This window comes from Salmo trutta, chromosome 19 (assembly GCF_901001165.1).
Source record: "Salmo trutta chromosome 19, fSalTru1.1, whole genome shotgun sequence".
Lineage (NCBI taxonomy): Eukaryota > Metazoa > Chordata > Actinopteri > Salmoniformes > Salmonidae > Salmo > Salmo trutta.
This window is the reverse complement of record NC_042975.1, coordinates 628960-641546: the sequence shown is the minus strand read 5'-3', so window position 1 is coordinate 641546 and position 12587 is coordinate 628960. Positions and strand designations below refer to the sequence as shown.

Below are 12587 nucleotides of genomic sequence, written 5' to 3'. Positions count from 1 at the left end.
CTTTAAGTCTTTACTGAAGACTTATCTCTTCAGTAGGTCCTATGATTAAGTATAGTCTGGCCCAGGAGTGTGAAGGTGAACGGAAAGGCTGGAGCAACGAACCGCCCTTGCTGTCTCTGCCTTGTCGGTTCCCCTCTTCCCACTGGGATTCTCTGCCTCTAACCCTTTTACAGGGGCTGAGTCACTGACTTACTGGTGTTCTTCCATGCCGTCCATGGGAGGGGTGCGTCACTTGAGTAGGTTGAGCCACTGACGTGGTCTTCCTGTCTGGGTTGGCGCCCCCCCTTGGGTTGTGCCGTGGCGGAGATCTTTGTGGGCTATACTCGGCCTTGTCTTCGGACGGTAAGTTGGTGGTTGTAGATATCCCTCTAGTGGTGTGGGGGCTGTGCTTTGGCAAAGTGGGTGGGGTTATATCCTGCCTGTTTGGCCCTGTCCGGGGGTATCATCGGATGGGGCCACAGTGTCTTCTGATCCCTCCTGTCTCAGCCTCCAGTATTTATGCTGCAGTAGTTTATGTGTCGGGGGGCTAGGGTCAGTCTGTTACATCTGGAGTATTCTCTTGTCTTATCCGGTGTCCTGTGTGAATGTAAATATGCTCTCTCTAATTCTCTCTTTCTCTCTTTCTTTCTTTCTCTCGGAGGACCTGAGCCCTAGGACCATGCCTCAGGACTACCTGGCATGATGACTCCTTGCTGTCCCCAGTCCACCTGGCCATGCTGCTGCTCCAGTTTCAACTGTTCTGCCTGCGGCTACGGAACCCTGACCTGTTCACCGGACGTGCTTGTTGCACCCTCGACAATTACTATGATTATTATTATTTGACCATGCTGGTCATTTACGAACATTTTAACATCTTGACCATGTTCTGTTATAATATCCACCCGGCACAGCCAGAAGAGGACTGGCCACCCCTCATAGCCTGGTTCCTCTCTAGGTTTCTTCCTAGGTTTTTGGCCTTTCTCAGGAGTTTTTCCTAGGGAGTTTTTCCCAGCCACCGTGCTTCTTTCACATTCATTGTTTGCTGTTTGGGATTTTAGGCTAGGTTTCTGTACAGCACTTTGAGATTTCAGCTGATGTACGAAGGGCTATATAAATAAATTTGATTTGATTTGATTTTGATTTGAAATGCATTCCAGGTGACTACCTCATTAAGCTGGTTGAGAGAATGTCAAGAGTGTGAAAAGTTGTCATCAAGGCAAAGGGGTGGCTACTTTGAAGAATCTAAAATATATATATATATTTTTTAAAGTCAAGGGATTGGAATACTTTCCGAATGCACTGTATTGTGCAGGTGTAAAGTGTGTATATATAATGTGTATCAGGTGTAAAGTGTGTATAACGCGTATCAGGTGTAAAGTGTGTGTGTGTGTGTATAACGCGTATCAGGTGTAAAGTGTGTGTGTGTGTGTGTATAACGCGTATCAGGTGTAAAGTGTGTGTGTATAACGTGTATTAAGTGTAAAGTGTGTGTGTATAACGTGTATTAGGTGTAAAGTGTGTATATATATAACGTGTATCAGGTGTAAAGTGTGTATATATAACATGTATTAGGTGTAAAGTGTGTATATATATATATAACGTGTATCAGGTGTAAAGTGTGTGTGTATAACGTGTATTAGGTGTAAAGTGTGTATATATAACGTGTATTAGGTGTAAAGTGTGTATATATAACGTGTATTAGGTGTAAAGTGTGTATATATAACGCGTATCAGGTGTAAAGTGTGTATATATATAACGTGTATCAGGTGTAAAGTGTGTATATATAACGTGTATTAGGTGTAAAGTGTGTATATATAACGTGTATTAGGTGTAAAGTGTGTATATATAACGTGTATTAGGTGTAAAGTGTCTGTGTATATTGTTACGGATACAGGTATCCTGTGTGTGTATCCTGTGTGTGTTTCTTGTCTCTCCTTCTCACCTCACAGGTGACAACCATCACTCCCCAATCAGTCATCAATCAGTCCCCAATCAGAAGACACCTGTTCCTTTTCCCTCAACCTATCACAGTCCCTTTCCCTTGGTTTAAAAACCCAGTCAGTTGTTTTCTCCCCAGCTCATTATCACTCTGAGCTCATTCTCACTCTGAGATCAATCTTTGTGTTCATTCTCTCAATCTCTCCCTCTCTCTATCGCTGTGTTGATCTCTTTTGTTTTTACAACTACATGTCACATTTGTCCGGTAATCCTGTGAGTATTGTTTTGTTGTTTGACTGTTTGTTTGTTTGGTGGGAAAAGGGGGTACCAAGACAAGTCGCCCATGGGCATACATTACCCGTAGGAATACTGTGTCTAAGTACCCTAGTTAGAACTGGGCGGACCACCCTCTGTATTTCTGGTTAGTTAGTTAGCTGTACTGAAGTAGGCTAGTCTAGTTTAGGGGGTTTCTGGATTATTGTTTCTTTGCTTGGGTCCAGCTCAGCCCCTTTTCTCACACCCCTTTACCGTGTGTTTAAAATAAACCTTTTCGGTTTGACGGTAGATTTCAGTTGTCTGTGGTTTTTTGGTTCTCACTGTTACTTGTCACGATTATAATTTGCATGATTTATGTTACGGGTCTCGTATCCATCCCCCCTAGACCGCTGGGCCAAAGGGATTCGTAACAATATATAACGTGTATCAGGTGTAAAGTGTGTATATATAACGTGTATTAGGTGTAAAGTGTGTATATATAACGTGTATTAGGTGTAAAGTGTGTGTATATATAACGTGTATCAGGTGTAAAGTGTGTGTATATATAACGTGTATCAGGTGTAAAGTGTGTGTGTATATATAACGTGTATTAGGTGTAAAGTGTGTGTATATATAACGCGTTTCAGCTGTAAGTTTAAGGTGTGTGTATTTACACTGACTATACCAAACATTAAGGACACCTTCCTAATATTAATTAATAATATTGAGTTGCACCCCCTTTGGCCCTCAGGGCATGGAGTCTACAAGGTGTCGAAAGCGTTCCACAGGGGAACATTCTTGGTACACGCGGGAAAAACCCAGCAGCCTGGCACCTACTACCAAACCCCGTTCAAAGACAATTAAATCCTGTGTCTTGCCCCTTCGTCCTCTGAATGGCACACACACACCATCCATGTCTCTACTGTCTCCAAGCTTAAACATCCTTCTTTAACCTGTCTTAAGGTGGACCTGAGGAGTTGCCATACTGCAGGATGTGTCTAACGTGTGCATGGTGTGTGTATAACATGTACATCGTGTGTGTGTGTGTGTGTGTGTGTGTGTGTTTGTATAACATGTACATCGTGTGAGTGTGTGTGTGTACCAGGTGTACCAGGTGTATATTAAGGTCTGTGTACCTGAAGAGTTGTCATACTGCAGGTCAACTGGGGCTCCGTTCCGACAGAGACCCATGAGGAACGGGCTGTTCTGGAGCTGAACCAGGGTGTCCATTTACAGATCGGTTAGACAGGCTAGATATACGGGTTATAGAGTCTATACGGGTTATAGAGTCTAGATATACGGGTTATAGAGTCTATACGGGTTAGAGAGTCTAGATATACACGGGTTAGACAGGCTAGATATACGGGTTAGAGAGTCTAGATATACACGGGTTAGAGAGGCTAGATACACGGGTTAGAGAGGCTAGATATACGGGTTAGAGAGTCTAGATATATAGGTTATAGAGTCTATACGGGCTATAGAGTCTAGATATACAGATTCCAGAGTCTAGATATAGCCTCTAGATCGAGTTTTTAGATTAAGTTCTAGATTGTTAATATAGTTTTAGAGTTTGTAGAATTACAGAAAAGGAAGGACGATTCTCCTCAGGGAGAGAGGGATGAGTAACCCAGGGCAGGGGGAACACTCACACACTCACACACACACACTCACACACACACACTCACACACTCTCACACACTCACACACACACACACTCACACACACGAGCTGAAAGTAGTGATTTGCCTAATGTGTCACAACAGCCTGTAAATGAAAGGCTTTTCTGCTGAGAATAGAAAGCTGCAGAGAAACAGAACATCATTAGATGGTGCTGTCTGTCTGTCTGTGATAGAAGAACAAACGCCGTTTAGCAAACGCTTTTATCCGAAGAGACTTACAGTTATGCATGCATACATTTTATATACGGGTGGACCTGGGAATCGAACCCACTATCGTTGCAAGCACCATGCTCATTTTAACGGAGCTATAAAGGACCGTCTGTCTGATACCACCACAGCAGGCCACACCCCTCTGTCCCTCCTGATGACTCCACAACGATTCACCTCTCCCCTGGCCTCTCCCCTGGTCTCTCCCCTGGTCTCCCTGTCTCTGACCAACAGCACTCTGTCCCCGCCACAACGATTCACCTCTCCCCTGGTCTCTCCCCTGGTCTCTCCCCTGGTCTCTCCCCTGGTCTCCTTGTCTCCGACCAACACCACTCTGTCCCCTCCAACGATTCACCTCTCCCCTGGTCTCTCCCCTGGCCTCTCCCCTGGACTCTCCCCTGGCCTCTCCCCTGGCCTCTCCCCTGGTCTCACCGTCTCTCCGCTGGTCTCCCTTACATCTCTGTCCCCTGGTCTCACCGTTTCTTCCCTGGCCTCCCTTACACATCTCTGTCCCCTGGTCTCCCTTACATCTCTGTCCCCTGGTCTCACTGTTTCTTCCCTGGTCTCACCGTTTCATCTCTGTCCCCTGGTCTCTCCGTTTCTCCCCTGGCCTCCCTTACACATCTCTGTCCCCTGGTCTCACCGTCTCTCCCCTGGCCTCCCTTACACATCTCTCTCCCCTGGTCTCACCGTTTCTTCCCTGGTCTCACCGTTTCATCTCTGTCCCCTGGTCTCTCCGTTTCTCCCCTGGTCTCCCTTACACAGCTCTGTCCCCTGGTCTCTCTGTCTCTCCCCTGGCCTCCCTTACACATCTCTCTCCCCTGGTCTCACCGTTTCATCTCTGTCCCCTGGTCTCTCCCCTGGTCTCCCTGTCTCCAACTGACACCACTCTGAACACATGGCTGTGTGCAATGGTGCTGAGAAATGGAGTTTGGTGTTAATGCAAAACAGGATGAATATGAACAAAAATGCACGCTCATTCACACACACACACACACACACACCCCCCCCCCCCCGGGTATGGCGGGTCAGCCCTCTCCCCCTGATTGGAACATCCCTCCTGGGGGACTTTAGGTCTCCATGACAGCAGAGATTAACCAGGTATAAGGAAATAAAGATGTCTGTCTGAAGGAAATAAAAGATCGTTCTCCTTCACGAACGCCGATGACACCTGTAGGAGAGAGAGAGAAAAGTCACATTAAAAAAGGGGCAATCTGCAGTTTCTACATCCATTTCTAGACTTTTACATGAATGATACATACTCATTGATTTATCATTTATAGATGCCTCATGAACTTAGTTCAACTCAAATACTTCATCAGAACCCAAAATATAAACTTGTTTTATATGTACACAAATACTGTATAGCTTCAAAAAACATGGTTATCATAAACTAGGTTTCCAATTGGTGACAGTTCTTCAAGCAGATATTTTAAAAAGCTTGGCGTGATTACATAGTGCACACCAAATGTACTTCTGCTTAAATCCTGATAGCTTTGTCACAAACTAAATAGGAAATGTGTCTACTCTGGTCTGGACACGTGCGCTCTAGCCCAGGGTACATGACATTATTATGGATTAAAGAACAATATTTATATTTGTCAAGAACAGTCCCACAGCGATCATCATGTCACCAGAATAAGGCACATTCACCACCCTGTGAAGCTCATTTATTTCACCTGTTGCCTAATAAACTGCATCCTTTCCTGAGTCATACTGGGAGGACCACACAACATATCATCACGTAACTCCAAATCTATTTGTGCATAACAGGCGTTTCCACCGCCATTCCTCACTTAATTCATTTTACCAGCTAGTAACTGAAAGAAATAAAAGCTGAAATGAAGCATTTTCTCTACTATTATTCTGACATTTATCATTCTTAAAATAAAGTGGTGATCCTAACTGACCTAAAACAGGGCATTTTTACTAGGATTAAATGTCAGGAATTGTGAGAAACTGAGTTTAAATGTATTTGGCTAAAGTGTATGTTAACTTCCGACTTCAACTGTATAGATTAAATAAACTGGATAATATATATATATATATATACACACACACATACAGATGAAATAAACTGGATAATAGATACAGATGAAAAGCAGAAGGAGCCTTTATTAGATCTAGTAAAACATGTCGTGAGGAGGAAGAACAGAATTCATCCTATTTCTTTAAACTTGCGAAATGTGACTACAAATAACACCATCCATAAGTTAAACATGGATGTTTTTTGAGTCGCTGAACAATGTTCACTCTACCAGTGATATAGAATCTAAACCGTGTGATGAACCCATCATAGTTGAAGAGATTAGAGAGTCTATCAAACATCTACAGAACAATACATCCCCAGGCATTGATGGAATTACGTCAGAAGTTATTTCTGAACAAGTAGGTCCCTTCCTACTAGAAGTATTTTTAGAGAGTATTAAAACAATGTTCTCCCTCCTACAATGACTCAGTGGTTAACAACACTGAGACCTAAAGCCTAAGAAATAACTGCTGCACATCTATAACTGGCATCCAATTTGTCTTCTTAATAATGACTATAAGCCTTACTACTTGCAAAAATAATTAAAGAAGTCCTGGATGCAATCATTGATGAAACACAGTCTGGCTTTATGAGGAACAGACATATTTCTAACAATAATCAGACTAGTAGACATACTTGACTACTCAGACCTGATAACAGAGGATAGCTGCGTATTATTTTTATTGACTACTCAGACCTGATAACAGAGGATAGCTGCGTATTATTTTTATTGACTACTCAGACCTGATAACAGAGGATAGCTGCGTATTATTTTTATTGACTACTCAGACCTGATAACAGAGGATAGCTTCATATTATTTTTATTGACTACTCAGACCTGATAACAGAGGATAGCTGCGTATTATTTTTATTGACTACTCATACCTGATAACAGAGGATAGCTGCGTATTATTTTTATTGACTACTCAGACCTGATAACAGAGGAAAGCTGCGTATTATTTTTATTGACTACTCAGACCTGATAACAGAGGATAGCTGCGTATTATTTTTATTGACTACTCAGACCTGATAACAGAGGATAGCTGCGTATTATTTTTATTGACTACTCAGACCTGATAACAGAGGATAGCTGCGTATTATTTTTATTGACTACTCAGACCTGATAACAGAGGATAGCTGCGTATTATTTTTATTGACTACTCAGACCTGATAACAGAGGATAGCTGCGTATTATTTTTATTGACTACTCAGACCTGATAACAGAGGATAGCTGCGTATTATTTTTATTGACTACTCAGACCTGATAACAGAGGATAGCTGCGTATTATTTTTATTGACTACTCAGACCTGATAACAGAGGATAGCTTCATATTATTTTATTGACTACTCAGACCTGATAACAGAGGATAGCTGCGTATTATTTTTATTGACTACTCAGACCTGATAACAGAGGATAGCTGCGTATTATTTTTATTGACTACTCAGACCTGATAACAGAGGATAGCTGCGTATTATTTTTATTGACTACTCAGACCTGATAACAGAGGATAGCTTCATATTATTTTTATTGACTACTCAGACCTGATAACAGAGGATAGCTGCGTATTATTTTTTATAAAGCATTTGACACAGTGGAGCATCAGTTCCTCTTCAACTCCCTTGAGAAATTTGGCTTTGGGGATTTTTTCCTGTAAGGCTATTAAAACTCTACACGAATGGTAACAGCTCTATCAAACTGAAACATGGCCCCTCACCTAGATTTGAGTTGAAGAGAGGAATTAGGGTTGTGGGTTCGATTCCCACGGGGGGCCAGTACGAAAAAAATAAATAATAATGTATGAAATGTATGCATTCACTACTGTAAGTCACTCTGGATAAGAGCGTCTGCTAAATGACTAAAATGTAAATGTAAATTAGGCAAGGTTGTCCTATCTCACATATATATTTGTATTAATCCCCCAACTTCTTACAAATTCTATAAATAATAGTCCTGTACAAGATATTTCCGTAGCCGGTAAAGAAATGATTATAAGCCAGCTGGCTGACAAGACTACACGTTTTTTTAAATAGTCAGATTGCCATATTGAAATCATGGCTGTCAAAGACTGTGTGACATCATCACATTGTGGTATTCCAGTGAAAGAAGAACTTCCATATTTAGGCATATCCATTACTAAGGATCAGAAGTCTAGAGGCTTCCTACATTTTAACCCTCATATTAAAAAACCCCAGAAGAAGCTAAATCAACGGCTACAGAGGGACTTATCTTTAAAAGGAAAAGTCCTAATAACCCAGGCTGAGAGTATCACTAGACTAACATATGGTGCTCTATCTTTATATCTTGACGGTAAAATAAGCAAGGAGATAGACCAGATGCTTTTCAACTTTCTGTGGAGAAACTGTACCCATTACATTAGGAAAACTGTTGTAATGAACACTTATGAGTATGTGCTGCTTGGATTCTTTACTTAGGATAGAAATAAGTTGAAACAATTTTATGTAATTGATTTCATTATTCTTTTGGCCAAATTTCATATTCACAAATATAAATTTACAAACAAAAACACCACCTTTTATTACTTTGCAAAAAGAAATTGAACTATATTTTAAGACAATGAAATACTCTGGCAACAAAAAAGCGGTTAAAATTATAAACGTGTGTATGTCCCTTAAGGTCCTTGTGCAATGTGATACTTTACCCCCTAGCCCAAATGTCCACACACACACACACACATGTTCCCCATGTTAAAAAATAAATAGCACTTCCTGATTTTGAATAGGAAGAAATGAATCATTCCTAAACAAGGACACATGCACAGCGAAAATGTTAAATGATGATTTATCTAGTGTTAGCTCCGTTGGTTTAAGTCGCCACCATGTACAGTATCATGTACAGTATCATGTACAGTATCATGTACAGTATCATAGTATCATGTAGAGTATCATGTAGAGTATCATGTACAGTATCATGTACAGTATCATAGTATCATGTAGAGTATCATGTAGAGTATCATGTACAGTATCATGTAGAGTATCATGTACAGTATCATAGTATCATGTAGAGTATCATGTAGAGTATCATAGTATCATGTAGAGTATCATGTAGAGTATCATGTACAGTATCATAGTATCATGTAGAGTATCATGTAGAGTATCATAGTATCATGTAGAGTATCATGTACAGTATAATGTACAGTATCATGTACAGTATCATGTACAGTATTGTGACGACCCTGGGTTTATAAGCGCGGATATCGACTCTGCCGTTTGAGCATGCTTTTGCGGCACAGTCGATAGCGCGCCGGACTTCGGGCTTGAAGGTTGAGGGTTCGAGACCTGCTCCCTGCCTGCTGTTTAATTACAGTATCATAGTATCATGTAGAGTATCATAGTATGATGTAGTCTGAAATGGCAGCTAGTTACAGTGACTTAACGTTATCCAGCCTCAAAATGGCGCAAGTCAGGAAAAACAGAAGTATGACCATATTGCGTTATGCAACGATGTTATTTACGTGAAGAAATTCCTGAGCTGCTGGAATCAGACCTTTAAATGTGGTGCATTTTTTTTTTTAATTGTCTGAGACGGTGACACATTTAATAAAAGTAATGTTGTCTGTAAACGGTGTAATGTGTCGTCATGTATAGCGGACACCTGAACGTGTAACTAGTAAACATTACAACCCGACAGAGGTCAGAAAGACAAGGAGAACACTACCGTTACCGGAATACGGTAAGATAGAACCGTAAAGCCCCTGTTCTACCGGGCTACAGCCAGAGACTCACCGTTAGAAACGTCTGCTCGGTAGAAATCCCCGACTGTCTGTCTGCTGTACCGGGGCGTTTTCATTCCGCCTTTTACATGGAAACACAGTCAGGATACCAAACAGGGATCTTCCTGGTTTTCTGTCCAATAGAAACTCTCGTTTTTCTCCGTTCCCTTCTTTGTGGCGTTTCCGTTTCCTGTAACGAATAAACCGCAGCCGCCACTTCCGGTCGGGTAGATCTGAGGACGTTTTTACGTAAGAAACTGAAGATAGTTTAGACATTCCGCTGTGTTTTGTTATCTATGATGAAGGAATCATCAATGTGAGAAGGTATTTATTCCATCCGATGTCACAGGCCATTTCATACCAGCATTAAAAAGGTATAATGAACTCTGGGATCCATGGAAAATAAATCAACACCGTGGGAAGTCACCTTCCACGTCGTTATTTCCCATATAACCCAAACCCTAACCCATATAACCCATATAACCCTAACCCATATAACCCAAACCCTAACCCATATAACCCATATAACCCTAACCCTAACCCATATAACCCATATAACCCTAACCCATATAACCCTAACCCATATAACCCATATAACCCAAACCCTAACCCATATAACCCAAACCCTAACCCATATAAACCATATAACCCTAACCCATATAACCCATATAACCCTAACCCATATAACCCTAACCCATATAACCCATATAACCCAAATCCTAACCCATATAACCCATATAACCCTAACCCATATAACCCATATAACCCAAACCCTAACCCATATAACCCAAACCCATATAACCCAAAACCTAACCCATATGACCCATATAACCCTAACCCATATAACCCTAACCCATTTAACCCATATAACCCAAACCCTAACCCATATAACCCATATAACCCAAATCCTAACCCATATAACCCAAACCCTAACCCATATAACCCATATAACCCAAACCCTAACCCATATAACCCATATAACCCAAATCCTAACCCATATAACCCATATAACCCTAACCCATATAACCCATATAACCCAAACCCTAACCCATATAACCCAAACCCATATAACCCAAACCCTAACCCATATGACCCATATAACCCTAACCCATATAACCCTAACCCATATAACCCATATAACCCTAACCCATATAACCCAAACCCTAACCCATATAACCCATATAACCCTAACCCATATAACCCAAAACCTAACCCATATAACCCATATAACCCATATAACCCTAACCCATATAACCCAAACCCTAACCCATATAACCCAAACCCTAACCCATATAACCCAAACCCTAACCCATATAACCCAAACCCTAACCCATATAACCCAGAGCCCCTCGTTAATTAGCCCTTATATACCATGGCTATAATTTCACACATTTGCCGCTAGAAATGGGTTCAACATCCACTGAAGTAGCTAGCAAGTTGGCTAGATAGCGACAGTAGTGGCCGTGGTAACCAAACAGACTCACTAGTTTAGCTAACCAAAACCATAATTCCTAGTGTGCCATTATGAAAATCCAATTTAACACATAGCCCAATAATGTTTTCAATTGGACTTTAGCTTTCAAAAGCATCTCAGACGTAGAACATGAACTATAGAGTGGTCGCAGTGAACATACTGGGCCTCCTGGCTGCCATGTTGGAAGACCAGCGCTTTAGTTCTTCCCGCAGCAGCAGAGTTTCAACCCCAAACTGCATGAAAACGAGTTGATTCTTCACCACTGTCATTACCTGTGTGCTCTAACAAGGCAAGAGAGACAACGGGACGACCCTGGGTTTCCCCACAATCATGAAACACCATTGGTGACAGTGACAGCAATGAGATAAGACTCATGAACTGTCGGAAAAGCGAAGAAACCTTTTTGCCCGTCCAGAACTGAACCCAGACAGCTGTCAGTACAGGGTCTGCTACGATCATTTCATCACTGGTGAATCAAGTCTGATCGATTTCGACTTTAGTTTAGCTGTAATGCTAACCAGGTGTTAACAACACTAAATTAGCTAAATAGTTTATAGTCTAGTCGAGTGAGTTTCGAGTTTTGGGGTAGACATTTTTTGTCACCATAAAAAGGCACTTTTATAACAAATGATTGCATGCCTCTATCATCGCATTTGCAGACTAATGGAAGCCAAGCTACTATTCCTAATGTGATGAGCAGATTGGATAGTCATATTTTAGGCTATTAATAAGTGCGTAGTGGCATTGGTTTATAGGCTATATCAGAGACGTTTCTTTTCTTGGCACAGGAAAAATGTGGCGTTTGATAAACATTTGATGCATTTCTACAACACTTTATATGACGAGACATTAGCAGAATATCTTTTTCATCCACTGGATATCATAAGGTGAATGCACCAATTTGTAAGTCGCTCTGGATAAGAGCGTCTGCTAAATGACTTAAATGTAATGGTAGCCTACACCTACTCTACTAACAACATATCAGAGAAAACACCTTGTCTTGAATGCAACGATGTAATCTAGAATATTACCTTAATTTGACAAAAACTGGATCCCTTCTAGCCATGACCATGAAAATCAAATGATTGCCTCGCATGCTTCACCAAATACTTCTCTGATAGAGGTCAGTGTGTCAAATCAGAGGGCCTGTTATCCGGACCTCTGGCAGTCTCTATGGGGGTGCCACAGGGTTCAATTCTCGGGCCGACTCTTTTCTCTGTAAATATCAATGATGTCGCTCTTGCTGCTGGTGATTCTCTGATCCACCTCTACGCAGACGGCACCATTCTGTATAC

General features: G+C 41.4%; 1 protein-coding gene across 2 annotated transcripts in view; it reads right to left on the bottom strand.

The window, feature by feature from the left end:
• LOC115153797 (inhibitor of apoptosis protein) overlaps positions 1-9971 on the bottom strand; it is a 57617-nt gene extending 47646 nt beyond the window's left edge. For both annotated transcript variants that reach the window (XM_029699383.1, XM_029699384.1), the window contains exons 1-2: positions 9832-9971; positions 3309-5229 (exon numbers count right to left, since the gene is read on the bottom strand). In XM_029699383.1, the coding sequence (XP_029555243.1) occupies positions 3309-3402 (94 nt within the window). In that variant the 5' untranslated portion in view covers positions 3403-5229; positions 9832-9971. The remainder of the gene's footprint in view (positions 1-3308; positions 5230-9831) is intronic.
• Between the last annotated feature and the right edge of the window lie 2616 nt (positions 9972-12587).